The sequence below is a fragment of the Pelmatolapia mariae genome, linkage group LG14 (assembly GCF_036321145.2).
Source record: "Pelmatolapia mariae isolate MD_Pm_ZW linkage group LG14, Pm_UMD_F_2, whole genome shotgun sequence".
Classification (NCBI taxonomy): Eukaryota; Metazoa; Chordata; class Actinopteri; order Cichliformes; family Cichlidae; genus Pelmatolapia; species Pelmatolapia mariae.
In genome coordinates, this window is record NC_086239.1 from 15,444,725 (window position 1) to 15,458,938 (window position 14,214).

Sequence of the window (14,214 nt, forward strand, 5' to 3'; positions counted from 1 at the left end):
AACCATGAGTAGAAAGGCTCACTCTCTCTCTCTCTCTCTCTCACACACACACACACACACACACACAGAACCATCACATAATGAACAGAGCATTTGTTTGTCATGCAATCCACTGAGTCACTTTCACTGCCCAACCCAGGGCTTGAAGCAGCGGTGTCTAATTTGAGACTTCAGTCATGCCTCTCAGTATAAACTGAAGCTGGTCTTTCAGATACTGTAGCTCTGCTGGGTGACAGCAGGAAGGGTGGACCTTGAAGAGGGCAGTCAGTAAGTGAGAGAGGCGGACGTTCAGCAAACGCAGCAAAGCTGTGGTTCCTGATGTGGAAATTGTTTTATGGTCCTTGAATATATCAGTGAGGGTTTTTTTTTTAAACTTTAGCTATGTATGTAAATACATTTCAATAACTCAAGGTCATCCATTAATATGACAGCGATATAGTGAGTATCAAAAGTGCAAAATGTTTTTAAATTGAGGATAACACATTTCATTATGAAATATTTACATATAGTCTGTTTGTGTAAGTGCCAACATTTGATGATAGGAAGTGGCACGCTGAGTGAGAACACTGTTAAGACAACCTCGATTAAACAGGGACAGCCACTTGATGTTGCTGTTAAACTAAAACTTATCTATAGTGATAGGTTTAAAGAACCAGCCTTGGAGCTAAATGCTAATATTGTAGTCTAAGGAGGGCGCAGGAGAGATGTCTGTGCCTGAATAAAAACAGGAAAAAATAGATTTAGAGGCTTCTAACAGATGTAGAAACATATCAAACTAACAGCATTAGTGTGGCTCTATAGAATAGCGATTTATACATTCAGGTTCAGGTTCATTTATTTGTACCTGTAGGTAGGTTTGTTCTGCAGGCAAGTCATCCAAGCTCACATGCACACTTCAATACAGACACAACACACACAAAGTACAAACTACTGAAAAAAAAACAACTAATAATTAATTTGGGGAATCATTTAGCTCACATATGTAAAAAAGCTACAATTTGTTACTGAGTGATGGGTGCCAGAATAAAGGTGTTTTTAAACCTTGCTGTTCTGCACTTTGGAATCATAAATTTTCATCCAGACAAAAGAAACTGAAACTCACTAAAGGCTGCAAGTCATCAAGAAAAACTGAACCAGACAACCTCTGTAACTGTCTGTTGTACAGGGATGGCGTTCGCTAGAGGTGGGCGGATTAATAGTATCGATGCCAATGCTGGTATTGGTATCAAATCAATACTAGTGTGATAGGATCGATGCGTTTTCCTATAATTTAAGTTCAGTATGTAGCCCACTGAATAGTCTTAAATACATTCTTTTTTTTGAAAATGAAAAGAATATACCTCAAACATTCATTATGAAAAATACCCGAAATCTTGTTGACTGTAATGTCTATTTTATTTATAACCTATAACACATTTAAACAATAGATGCTGACGTCTCTGACGGGTACATTTACATCCCTCCAAAAAATACAGTTTCCAAATACATGAAAAGCTGAAAGAATTTAAAAACTGCTGATGATACATCTTATAAATCATGAAACACTGCCCTCCCCAAAATAAGCTGCTGAAAAAGTGTCAGTATCTGCAATAGTGGCCCTGTATATACTCTGTATCATATCAATATGAGAATTTGCAGTATCACACAGCAATACTGTTCACCAATAAGCATGTTAGACCACTTAACAATGGGATTAAGTTTCTGTTCTTTACAGATAAGTGTCCATGCCACAAAACCAAGGAAAAGGAAGGTGCTTTTTAAAAGGTTACACCTGTGTTCTTCTCATTGTGACGTCTCAAACTTTGTTTCATAAACTGACCTACCTGCCAGTAAGCTCCCTACTTACCATGGATGAAGGTGTGAGTTGTTCCACATTAGCACGTGCTAAAGAAGCTTCCAGATGCATTGATGTGATCTGTGATCATCTTTCCTGAAGCTTCAGTCAGACCAGAATTCACCTGACAAAATGTTTCCACAGGGTGAGGCTGCAAACAGGTGTACAGGATGTAGGATGGGTAAGGTAAATATAATATGTTTGAAATTCAGGCATAAATAAGGAAGCCCCTGCATGAGTTTATAATGCCTACCCAAAGCTTAAAAGCACATTATTTTTGGCTAGGTCAGGGATTGGCAACTTTTACTATCAAACGAGCCACTTTTAAACAATTTTTGACCAGTTATTTAAACCTAGGTAATGAAGGAGGCACAGCCTGTTTAGTATAGCATTACTATTGAGTATAAATAATAATAAGTGTAATTGAAAGTGTAATTAAAACCTTTCACAACATAATCACTCTGCAGTGGACTATTTATGATTATTTGTAACTTTAACTTTATATTTTCACCATAATACTAATGTTTTATCTAGTTTTTCAAAAATTATTGCACAAAAAATATTTACTGGTTTCTTTCTTATTTTTACTACCATCAAAACAGAAAAATGGTGAAATGCAGGAAATGCTGAAAAACAGGCAAACCTGCAAGAAAGCAGTGCTGACATTGACAACAAACAGATTTGTCCACATAGCATTAGCTATGAACTTTACAGCAGTTGAGGAAATATTAAAACGTTTTTTGTCGTAATTCGGTATATAATCTACACGCTTTTACAGTTGGAAGATGTTAATAATGACTTAATGAAGAAACTTGTTTCCGCCGCCATTTAAATCTGTCCCTAAAATCTCGGGTTATTATCTGGATGTTTCGATTTACTCGAGCTCGATCTTATGGTAAGTGTTACGGTTAGGTTAAGTCTTAGCCTTACTAACTCGAAATGTTGAGAAAATAACTTTTAAAAAAATGACATTTCGATTTTTTACGTCGATTTTTTTTTAGATAATAAAAATAATTTGACTTTTTTTGGTCATTTTTTTAGTGGGGGAAACAAGCTTGAATAACGAAGAGAAATTATACATAAAATTATTATTATTACTGTTGTTGTTGTCATTATTAAACAGTAACAGTTTATTACCATCTATTTTGTCAAAGCCCAACCAACGTACAGGTTCGACGTAGCTGAGGCGAAGGGCCCTATACATCTTGTCTGGGCATGCGCAAGCTAAGAAGCGGGGGCGGGACATATGACACGGTTATCCAATAGAAACAATTAATAATTATTCCTTGACTTAACACATTCCTTAAAAAATGTAACATCACATTGTATTTTAAGCTTCGGGGCAATTTAATTTAATTTAATGTGACTTTGAATGTGAAAGAATGGGGGCCCTTATGTAAACGTCATTTACAGCCACTTTAACCTGTCCAGAGCATTCAATCAGGCCCAGTGCAGGCATATTTTTAAGCAAACAAAAATAGGAATTCACTGAGCTGGCACAGTAATTGTACGCAGCACAGTGGGGGAACGATTAAATCACTGATTACTGTCACTTTCATAAATTTAGAAAAAGTCAAACACTGATTGCATGACCTGAAATTATACGGGAATCAAAGGCTGTTTCACTACATAACCGAGAACACTATCAAAGTGTTGAGCAGCACACTCTTGATTATGAAAATGTTTCAACACACAGCCTTGCAAAACAAGTAAATGCTTTATTCTAGTTAATCAAGCTGCAAACCTCATAAATAGAAATGATGGGATTTCAGTTTGTTGGTGGAAAACTCCAGCAATAGCAGGTGTTAAACAGACACTGCTGTTTCATCATGTGTACTGAGAGGCGGCTCTGTTTGTGTTCTGAGCTCATGTTGGAGGACTGCATCTGTCAGTGGCGTTAAACCTGCAGCAGGTTTTTGTGGCTGGTGCTGGAGGTGGTGCTGTGCAGTGACAAAGGAGCACCTGACAGCATCCATCACAGGACTCCTGCGCTATCTTATGCCCCGAGCAAACGGTGACAGTGAAGATAGCTTCTTCATTTCACTCCTATCAATATCTCATAACCTTTCGCTGCCGGTGGCTGGTAACAGACAAGCTGAAGACAAAGTGCAAATCTACCCGGCCAAATTAGAAATGATCCATCTAACACTGAAAACGTGGGACAACTGAGTCAGAATGCCTCTTTAAATTTACTGGGTGACAAACTGAACGCACCACAGTAAATGGGGTGTGAAAGCACCTCAGCAGCAGAGGCTCTTGAATCTGTAAAATTCTCCCCTTGTGTGCAGTTTTGAACAGATATCTGGAAAGCTCTTAATCTCTCTACACTTAGATTAGAAAGGCTTCATGCCGCTGCGTTATGTAAAACCAATTAGAAAAAATAACCTTATCAGAGTTTAAGAAGAAGACGGTGAATAATGTTGCCATAATAACCTGCTGCAGTGTTTATTCATTTATGATTCACCTCGTGTTTGTTAGCAAAGCCATCAGATCTAAGTAACACTTCGTATGACACGCTTTTCTTTTAGTACCAGAACAGAATGAAACAAATTTATTGCCCCTAACTGATTTTAATCCACTTAACTCAGTCAACTTCAGGGAGGATGAGGCAGCGGATGTAAAAAACAAAACCACACTTTGATGCAGAGGGACCAGTATTTGCACCTTATTATCAGGCACCAGGAAACAACTGCACACAGACACAAAAGGTCTTAACGTTATTATAAGTATCACATAGATGAATAGTCTAGTTACCAGTCACTATCCTCATCTTTTTACTCTTTGCTTTAGCCAATCTTAACATTTCTGCTTAACTGACATATTTTTAAATCCAACATAATGCTTATCTGATATCCAGTGACCACTCGACCATATCATGAATACACTAGGAATTTTTATCCACTTCTTAGCTGGTTAAAGACAGACGAACAGTTAAAGCAAAACAAGTGCAAAGGTTGTCTTTACATATTTATTCCACCTTTCATTACAAACAGCCCATCACAGGAAACAAACAGGGGAACCTGCAAGAAAAAGACTGCAGGTTAGTAAAATTGAAAACAAACACAATAATAAAATAGAGACGTGTAGAGATGCTGCTGTAGTACCTGATTATGCCTTCTCTGCTGCTGCCTCCTCATCTCCACCCTTGGTGTTACGTGTGTAAATCAGCTGTGCTCTGTGTTTGGACACCAGTTTGATCATGCCTGCAAGACAAAAATGGACCCAAGTTCTCCGTCAGCATTTTTTTTGTGTTTTTAATTCGCACCCTTATGTCAATTGTTGTGATACATTTGCCCTAGTCGGCCTGCACAGGGACGAACGTGATATACAGCAGGTAAAGCAGATATGTGCAACAGATCACTTCTCCCAGGTGTCCAAACACTGACAAGTAAATGTATTACAAGTCAGGAAAGGCAATCTAGCTAGGACGCCAATGTAGCCATTATATCTCAAATCAGTTTGACAGCTAATTCTCAAATTAAATTAGGCATAAGGAATTAATACAGAATTCCTTCGTGTGTCCCTCCTGCTGCATATGAAGCTTCACTGTATGGGACAAGAACAAATCTGCGTTCTTTAATCAGAAGCACAGTGCACAGCCTGCTGAAGATGGGCTTTCATTCATAAAAAGAATGCTATACAGAGTCTAGATGACAATATCTCTGAAACACAATGAGTAACACCACACACACTTCAGTTAAACTATTGTAGGGAGGAAAAATAAATAAATCAAATGAATAAAGCATAATGCACCCGTTTGAAATATGTTCAGCATTTCACATCACATGAAACAGCAGACAGGCTGCAATATATCATTTGTTTTCATGTAGCATTTCGAAAAGAAGTTGAAGGATGTCAAAAGAGGAGATAAGTAGTCACGCTGCATGCACATCACTGTCATTTAAAAACAAATGATGAACTTGCTGCCAAACCACTCTGGCCTGGGTTCATACAGTGTAAGCATTTATAAACATTAGACACAGCCAGCGAGCAGTGCTGATGACTACAGGCATATTCATCGGCTGAGTTTAATGTTGCATCACAAAAAAGTAGATGACAAGAGATGTTACAGTTTCCATTTTTTAAAGCTGGAGCAAGAACCATCTCCCGATCAGCCCTTAATGCAAAAGATGTACCATCGTGTAACTGAGTTTTCTCTGAAGTTGGAAAACACCCTGCCAAACTCTCAATTGACTTCTTCAGGGCAGTAAATAAATCCTTTGCTGGTAACATAAGCAAACACTGCTTTTTTGGCTGGGACTAAAATCTAATGCTTGGGAATGGTGCTGACCAAGTGAGCAAAGCTCGCTACCATGACAGACGTGTGATTAACTCTGATGCCCTTCCTTGTGTCAAAGATCCAACATGGACCTTCAAGAGCTCTGAGCAGAGAAAGTGAAGTTCACCTTTGGCGAGCAGCTCCTGGAGGGCGTTCCTTGCCAGGGAGCCACGGATCTTCAGCCTCTCAGACACAACAGCGGGGGTGATGAGCTTGTAGTTGGGAACTTCTTTGTACAGCTTGTCGTAGGTCGCCTTGTCGAAGAGGACCAGGTTGTTGAGCTTATCCCTCACTTTTCCCTTGGACCACTTCTGCTCAGAAACACAGACACATGTTGTTTTAAAGACCAGGAAACCTCTAGCCTCAACATTTATTCAGCAGCCACATAATATAAAATCCATCCAATATGGACAAATATGAACAAAAACATACCTTCTTCTTGGCTTTGCCTCCAGACTTGTTGACTGGGTCCTTGTCCTTTTTGGACTTCCCAGCATCCTTCTTCTTATCCTGTTTAGGAGGCTGTAAAAAGAAGACATCCGTTAAACTTTCACTCTGGAGCTACATGTTTAACATGTGTTGTAATATACACAAGAGCAAGTTCGCATCGGTACTCCATTAATTTTTTTAAAGGAAAAAAGAAAGAAAGAAATGAACTAGGGGCTAATGCCGAATTCGGATGATCGGCATGGGGAGGCCTCGTCCTCAAAACGTTTCTAATCTCGCAGTCTTCATTAATTTTTAACATTTGCACCACTACGATACTTTAGTATTTGGTGTTTGTGTTATCTGTGCACGTGCTAGTATATTTAGCGGTCACATGAGGGACAACTTTATTAAGGTCCTTTCTGTGAGCACAGTGTAGTTGGAAGCATGGTGCGTTTAGCAAACTGCTACTTTGCTAGCCATAAGCTAAATGCGTGAAATCTTAAGAATGACTGCTTCATCCACACACTCTCGTCCCGGTGCGGGGAAGCGCAGTGCTATCAAAATGTTCCGAGCTACTAAGACTCCTGAATGATTAACGATAAGCCAAAAAAAAGTATAATTTATTTCAACAAACGTGTAATAACTGTCCTCACCATGTTTCCTCGTCAAGATGTCGGAGCGAAAGGAAGTTCGCCCGTGCAAGAGCCCCTTAGACAACCTGTTTTTGCGGAAGTGAGATTGGGGCATTATGGGAACTTGAGTTTTCTCATGTTTCGTCGCTTTTATTGACTTTATTTGACTTATGAGATTGGCGATCATTCTCACAGTCATTACAGCTGCAGGTTTGAGACCAAAAACTCATACAAGTAAAATCTAATTTATTCATTTGATTTTTACCCACCCGTCGAGGTCATGTGACAGCCGCTGTCAGCTGGGCAGGACGTTGCAAAGATGGTGATATACAGTGTGTATGTGGTGAACAAGGCTGGAGGGTTAATTTATCAATATGATAACTATGTCCCGCGAGCAGAGGTGGAGAAAACATTCAGCTACCCTTTGGACTTGGTGCTGAAGCACCACGACGAGAAGGTGGTCGTATCGTTTGGACAGCGGGACGGAATCAGAGGTAACCTCACGGGCACATCGTTAGCTTATTTATTAGCTAGCTATATGGGCAATCTCTAACGAAACCTGCCCTATGCCCAAGCTAAAATACTCGCATGCAGTCTTTGTCGGTTTATTATCTATAGTGTACTTATTTGTATCGTTTTTTACAGTCCAAGTTAACTGAAATGTTCACTGTTCTTCATTTAAAAATACTGCGGTGTCACTAGCTTGACTGTATGACTGGACTGAAACTTCTTGTCATTCGTCAGTGGGCCATGCAGTGCTGTCCATCAATGGAGTTGATGTGATCGGGAAGAACACATCAGATGGGAAGGACATCCTTGAATACCTGAAAGATCCTTCAAACTATCCCGTCTCTATTCGCTTTGGACGAGCGCGCCTGAGCTCCAATGAGAAGCTGATGCTGGCGTCCATGTTCCACTCGTAAGTAATTTCGTGTGTGTGGATTAAACCCGAGCTGCACAGTGGACAGCGGGGCCAGGTGCTTACTAGTGTTATTTATGTTTTTTTTCTGAATGGGAGCAAAGGAAGTGAAAACTTACCTGAGTGATCAATACATTTTTATAGTATGTACTGTTGTTTGATTTTTTTTTTCTACTCCACACAGGATCGAAAGTATGCATACACTTATTAATATTTTATTTTATTATTAATATTTTAATAAGTGGTACTACTAAGGACATGCAACTTGCAAACATTAATTTAACTAAATATTGAGACCTTTGAGCCTTTTTTAACCCTGCGTGGATCAGACAAAATCAAACTTGTACACTTAATTCTTTAGTTCAAAGAACTCATTAAAATCCAGAAATTAACGCGCCCAGTAGCTAAACTTCAGACCAAAACTGTATGTACTCTCACTTTATGAATGAAGCTAAATAAACACACCTATTTTTGTGATCCCTCCCTCAGGTTGTTTGCAATAGGTTCACAGCTATCCCCTGAAGTTGGCAGTTCAGGGATCGAAATGTTAGAAACTGACGTCTTCAAACTTCACTGCTTCCAGACTCTCACAGGTCAGTGGTGCAATTAAGTGTCATTTTAGGTTAAAAATACCAAAGAAGTAATTTCTTAGTTGGCTGTAGATTTAAAAACCAAAGCACTTCCATATGTAACGATTTCATTTAATTTTAGCTGTGAACAGCTTGCAGCTCCAGTAATAAATCTTCCTGGTGTATAAATTCCTTCCTTCCCAGCTTGTTGATAGTTACTATTATAAAATGACATCTTTCTCATTTTGTTCTCTCAGGGATAAAGTTTATCGTGCTGGCGGACCCGCGACAGTCTGGAATTGATGCGTTGTTGAGGAAGATTTATGAGGTCTATTCAGATTTCGCCCTCAAGAATCCGTTCTATTCTCTGGAAATGCCAATCAGGTATTAAAGAGAATTAGGATCACATTGTCCTGAAATAATTTATTACTGTCCCCACTGTTTAACACCCACACATTTACTCTTGCTTTTCAGGTGTGAGCTCTTTGATCAGAATCTGAAGAGTGCACTGGAGGTAGCAGAGAAAGCCGGCAACTTTGGAGCTGGATCTTAAATCAGCGCATTCACAGACTGAAAAGAAATAAGTGGACTCCTTTTTCTTGTCTTGGACTGTTTTTTGTGTTTTTTCCCACATTTGCTCATTAACACTTTGTAAATACATTGTTTTGTAAATAATTCAGAGATTAAAATCCATACTGTATTTAAATGTTCTGAATCCATCTTACTGAATCAGTGAGTGAAGACTCTGGAGCATGAAGTGTAACATTGAAAAAATAAGCCTAGAACACTAATGTGTAGTTTCTGTAACAGTATCGCTAACGGTGGGTATATTTTACTCAATATACCTCCCATCAAAATACATTAAAGTGCAACAATACATGGCAAATTGAAGTACTCTTCTTTTATCCTGTACAATGTCTGATAAAATAAGGTATAATGGGGTACTCTGATCATGTTGCTTTTTTAAAAATAAATTAAAAAACAAAGTCACAGGACTGGAATTTGTGAAAGTCACCTGATATTAGTGTTATAGGGTTAACTAAGAAAAAGTATCGTTGACCTAAGATTGCTCATTTCAGTGTGTTGTAGCCTCCTATTTTGCACTCTTACTATTGCAGTCCTGCAGAGGCATTATCAGAAAAAACATTCTCTAGCAATTTGCAGTAATTTCTTCAAGTTCACGCACTATTTATACAACATGTTGAGAAGCGCCTCTGCACATTTCTATGAACTTTATTTCACATATGACTAATTAAAAACAAAAAAGGAAAAATGACTGGCTTGCACAGAATGAGCTCAGTCCGCCTTCTTGGGCACATATCCCATCTTGGTTTGAATGTTGCGCAGGAGGAAGAATCCGATAGTAGTGACAAGGCAGGTGACCTCTGCTACCCAGAAGGCCTTTTCCCAGCCATGGTGCTTGGCAATGGTGCTGAATGGGAGTCCAGAAAGGAAGCCACCAACTACAATGGGAATTCACACAGATTATTTCAATGGAAGGAGCGCAACACAAACAAAACACAACTTTAGAATTTAACTTTCAATTAATGAAAACCTACTGTTTGCCATCAGGGCAACGATAGCATGTGATGTCCCGCAGTAGTTGGATGGAGCGCTCTCATTGGCTATAACTCCAAACAAAGCTATTGGTCCATAAGAGGAGAAACCGAAGGCGGCACCCAAGCCGAGTATCCACACCTTGATGTACAGAGAAGAGATAAAAAAATGAGGTACTGAAGTCTGGCATTTGCTGTGCAGTGTGAAAGAGTCACAGGAATTAATGTGTCTGTGTTACCTTTGAGCTGTCAGGAGTAACGGTGAGTCTGAACAGGTACATGGACACAAACATTCCTGCCATCATGCAGATCAGGATGAAGTGGCGGGGATTACCATAGAGCCTCATCCCTTGCTGCACACAAAGAAAAGACTATGAGATGTTGCATTTCCTGGCTATAAGCTGAATAAAATAACACTGATTGCCCACTTAGGGGTGTGTTTCTATTGTGTTTTATCCCTTTAACTTATGAAATGATGAAGAAAGTGCAGACAGGGAGAAAGCAATGTTAAACAGAAGACGATTTCCAAAAGATAACATTGAAATATTCAAAGGTTAAAACACTTTCTAGTCCAGTTCTCTCTATATTAAACAGGCTGTTATTGACCACAATCTTGGATCAAATAATGACTCATATTTAAAAAACAAACTCACTCTGGCCACAGCTTTGTCAGAGAGGTAACCTGCAGCCAGACTGCCCACCAGCCCGCCAACCTCCAGGGCGCTCATGTATGAGCTACCTAAGAAAAGGAACACAGTGAGTTTAACTCTTTATTTCAAAGCAGACTCCAGAGGCGACTGCTCTTCCCCTCGTCCGTACCCATGAGTGTAGACTGGCCCTTGTCCTGAATGAGAAACAGCTGGCCCCAGTCGGTGCAGGCGGTCTTCACCCCAAACACCACCAGGTAGGAGATGGACAGCAGCCACAGGTAGGGGGACAGGAGAAACTCAGACAGGGTGCTTTCATGGCTTGAGGCTCCTGAAGAGGAAGCAGACAGAAGACCCTTTTTTGGACACCACGAGCACAGATGTGAGTGATGTGGTGATGGGAGCACTCCTCAGTTTGAAAAAGAATCATGCATCACATCCTGTGTTCGCACTTTGCATGAGCTGGTTTCACGTGAGGGACACACTGAGTGCAGAGTCCACTGAGTTACTGATCTTTAGTCACAGCACTCAAGGCCCATGCCGTTAGACAACAGACACACGTGCATGTGTGTGTGTTCAAATTTGTGTTATCAGAGCACTGTCTATGTGTTAACAAGATTCTGAGAAAAGCAGCGGTTCAAACCAGTTGAACCGCACCAGTTTCTGATTGTGCCTGACTAAGAGTCAGACTCACCACCTTTGCTCTTTTTGGTTGACACCTCTATGTTGGGCAGCCCCACATCCTTGGGCTCGTTCTTGATTACCAGCAGGCAAACAAATGAGGCAACGATGCAAATCATTCCAGAGGCGGACAGTATCGCCCTCCAGCTGTAACTTTGTGACAGCACGGTGGCAACGATGGGGCCCAAGCTGCCGGCCAGATTCATGCTGCAGGACAGAACCGCCCACCACGTCCCGAACTGAGAGGGCTCAAACCACTGATGGAGGAAAAGAGGGAAAAACATTAAGTCAAGACAGCCCTGGCAGGAAGTTCCTTGATACCCACATAGGATTTTTAAGACCGATCCCCACACTTGGTAGTTTAAAAGTCAGATATTCTTTCTTTCTTTCAGACACACAAAACAGTTACAGATTTATGAGTCCTGTTTAAGACACTATGAAAATGCAATTTAAAAATAAACTTGTTTTATTGTCTTGGATTAGCTGTTTACGCTCTAACTCTGCCTGAGCCTGCTGATAAAATAGTTGGGATCTAACATCAGTTTCCAGTTCATTCAAGATCTTATAGAGAATACAAACAGTTTTAGGTCCATTTCATTATTTCATCCTGTTTACTTGCTTTACTTTATTCACTCATTCTGTATTTTCCTACTGCAGTGTCGGTTTGTTCTTTGTAACACTCAGAAGAAACTTAAATTTTAAACTCAATTTGAATTAGAGGGTACCGGCTCATATACCTTGCGCAGCACCCTGCCACAGGGAGGCCAGCCCAGGCCTTGGCCCAGACCGTTGAGAAACCAGAGGGCAGAGAAGACAGCGACAGTGGAGGACCAAGAGAAGATAATGTTGATGCCTCCCACCATGAACAGGCCAATGGAGAAGAGCCAGCGGGCGCTGATTTGGTCTGACAGGACACCGCTGATGAACTTACTAATAGCGTAGGCCAAAGACTGACTGCTGGTGATCATACCTGAGAAAAGAGGAGCACTCATGCAGAGGAAAAAAATCCCAACAACTTGCTGCAAAATTGTTGTAAAGGCACATCAGTGTTATCACATTTATAGAAGGTACACAGGGTTCAAGTCTATAGTACTGACATACCCAGATCGTCCTTATCCAGCTTGATCTCTTGCATTACAGAAGGCATCACGAAGGAGAACGTCTTTCTGTTGAAGTAGTACAATGTGTAGCCCACAAACATGGCCAGAAATATTGTACTTCTGTAGTATCCATAACTTGAGGTAGCCATGGTTGCAGCTCAGTCCTAAAACACTCGCAAAGCAGCTTCCAGAGGAGCTCCTGCCTTTTGCAGCCTGTAGCAGTGAACTTTGCTTCAGGATCCACTGTACACAGGCAGCTGCTTACAAGCAAAGAAGTGTTTGCAATCAGCGCCGGAGGTTAATGGTCAACTTCTACACCCTGAAGCTGATTGAATCATGGCGGCTACCCCGCGCTGCAGGCTGGCTTCACGAGGGCCGGAGGAGGTGACCATCAGTTTGTGACACTAACCCCTGAGAGTGATCTTCTGTGTCCTTCAGGCAGAAGTCCTTCTGTTTTATCAAGTGTTATTTTCTTGTTGCTGTTTATCTATCTGATAATGTCATGACAGGAGCCCTTGGACTGATGCGTTTAATGATTTACTGAGGAGTCCAATAGCTGCTGTACACCAGGGGGAGGCTCCTATTCAAATGGAGGGGTGTGTGATTGTAGTGATCCTCATCAGCAAAAAGACCTGAGACACATACACACATTCACAAATTCAGGAGGGAGACCACGGTATTTGTGGCTGTCCACAAATCTGCTGTTGCACATGAGAGTTGTGGGTAATGCAGTTCCATTGTGCACAACACGTCAGACCAAAATCTTAGTATATAAGTGTAATCTACAAAACCAAAGTCTTTAATTACATTAAAGACTTTATAAATATACCTGCAGAAACCTCGGTGTGTCCACTTCAGCTTTTCCGTGTACGCGTAAAATCCCGCAGATTAACTTTCCCTGAGTTTGGAGTGAGTTCTCTCTGAAGTTCAGCTCGTTTCGGGGCTGAAGGATTTTTTGTGCAAAATTTCCGCATCATGTGGGCTAACTAGCACCGCCCAGCCACGAAAGCCGATGATGGTGGTACGGAACAACACTGTGGCCGGACAATGCTCTATATAACTGGGGCAATGAGTGTATGAAATGAAATAACACATAACGACATAAATTGTAATTTAAATCTAACTAACTACGAGTATTTCCACAGAATGAGCTAGCTTGTTAGCGCTGTTTTTAGTGTTAGCACTTTCCCCCTGTATTCAAGTAAACACTCATATTTCTACAGTGTAGCATTTTACCAGCTAGCTGTGTGACTAAACCACAGTTTAATAAGCCAATAACATTGTTTGAGTAAGTTTTGTTACTTTGCAGCCATGTTGGTAACGCCGTTGGGCAGATATTTTGAAACATTAGCTAAATTTACAGAACATTACAGCATACATATTTAGAAGCGCCAGTTAAATCTTAAAAACCTATTTGCTGCTTGGCGGCTTTGCCTGAAAATAAGGTTTTAAAAAGCGTCTTTTCCCGGTTAGTGTTTTTTTTTTATTATTCCTAGCTCCATCTTTGCACTAAAATAAATTAAATTAAATATTATTAGTATTATTTTTTTATCTAATATTTGCGTATA

General features: G+C 40.4%; 3 protein-coding genes across 3 annotated transcripts; 1 reads left to right on the forward strand and 2 right to left on the reverse strand.

The window, feature by feature from the left end:
• Nucleotides 1–4,788: 4,788 nt before the first annotated feature.
• On the reverse strand, nucleotides 4,789–7,269 carry rps25 (ribosomal protein S25). Its single transcript, XM_063493419.1, has 5 exons — nucleotides 7,196–7,269; nucleotides 6,546–6,635; nucleotides 6,241–6,424; nucleotides 4,939–5,037; nucleotides 4,789–4,854 (listed from the first exon to the last, which is right to left on the reverse strand). Exons 1-4 carry the CDS (start codon nucleotides 7,196–7,198, stop codon nucleotides 4,943–4,945), a joined length of 372 nt encoding a protein of 123 aa, XP_063349489.1. The 5' UTR covers nucleotides 7,199–7,269; the 3' UTR covers nucleotides 4,789–4,854; nucleotides 4,939–4,942.
• A 189-nt stretch (nucleotides 7,270–7,458) lies between these two features.
• On the forward strand, nucleotides 7,459–9,548 carry trappc4 (trafficking protein particle complex subunit 4). Its single transcript, XM_063493049.1, has 5 exons — nucleotides 7,459–7,668; nucleotides 7,919–8,093; nucleotides 8,583–8,686; nucleotides 8,920–9,046; nucleotides 9,137–9,548. The coding sequence occupies exons 1-5, from the start codon at nucleotides 7,494–7,496 to the stop codon at nucleotides 9,213–9,215; spliced, it is 660 nt and encodes a 219-aa protein (XP_063349119.1). The 5' UTR covers nucleotides 7,459–7,493; the 3' UTR covers nucleotides 9,216–9,548.
• Nucleotides 9,549–9,642: 94 nt separating this feature from the next.
• Nucleotides 9,643–13,589, reverse strand: slc37a4a (solute carrier family 37 member 4a). The gene is made up of 9 exons (XM_063493048.1): nucleotides 13,476–13,589; nucleotides 12,648–13,278; nucleotides 12,284–12,516; nucleotides 11,560–11,803; nucleotides 11,038–11,196; nucleotides 10,872–10,957; nucleotides 10,458–10,571; nucleotides 10,222–10,360; nucleotides 9,643–10,125 (listed from the first exon to the last, which is right to left on the reverse strand). Exons 2-9 carry the CDS (start codon nucleotides 12,793–12,795, stop codon nucleotides 9,959–9,961), a joined length of 1,290 nt encoding a protein of 429 aa, XP_063349118.1. The 5' UTR covers nucleotides 12,796–13,278; nucleotides 13,476–13,589; the 3' UTR covers nucleotides 9,643–9,958.
• Between the last annotated feature and the right edge of the window lie 625 nt (nucleotides 13,590–14,214).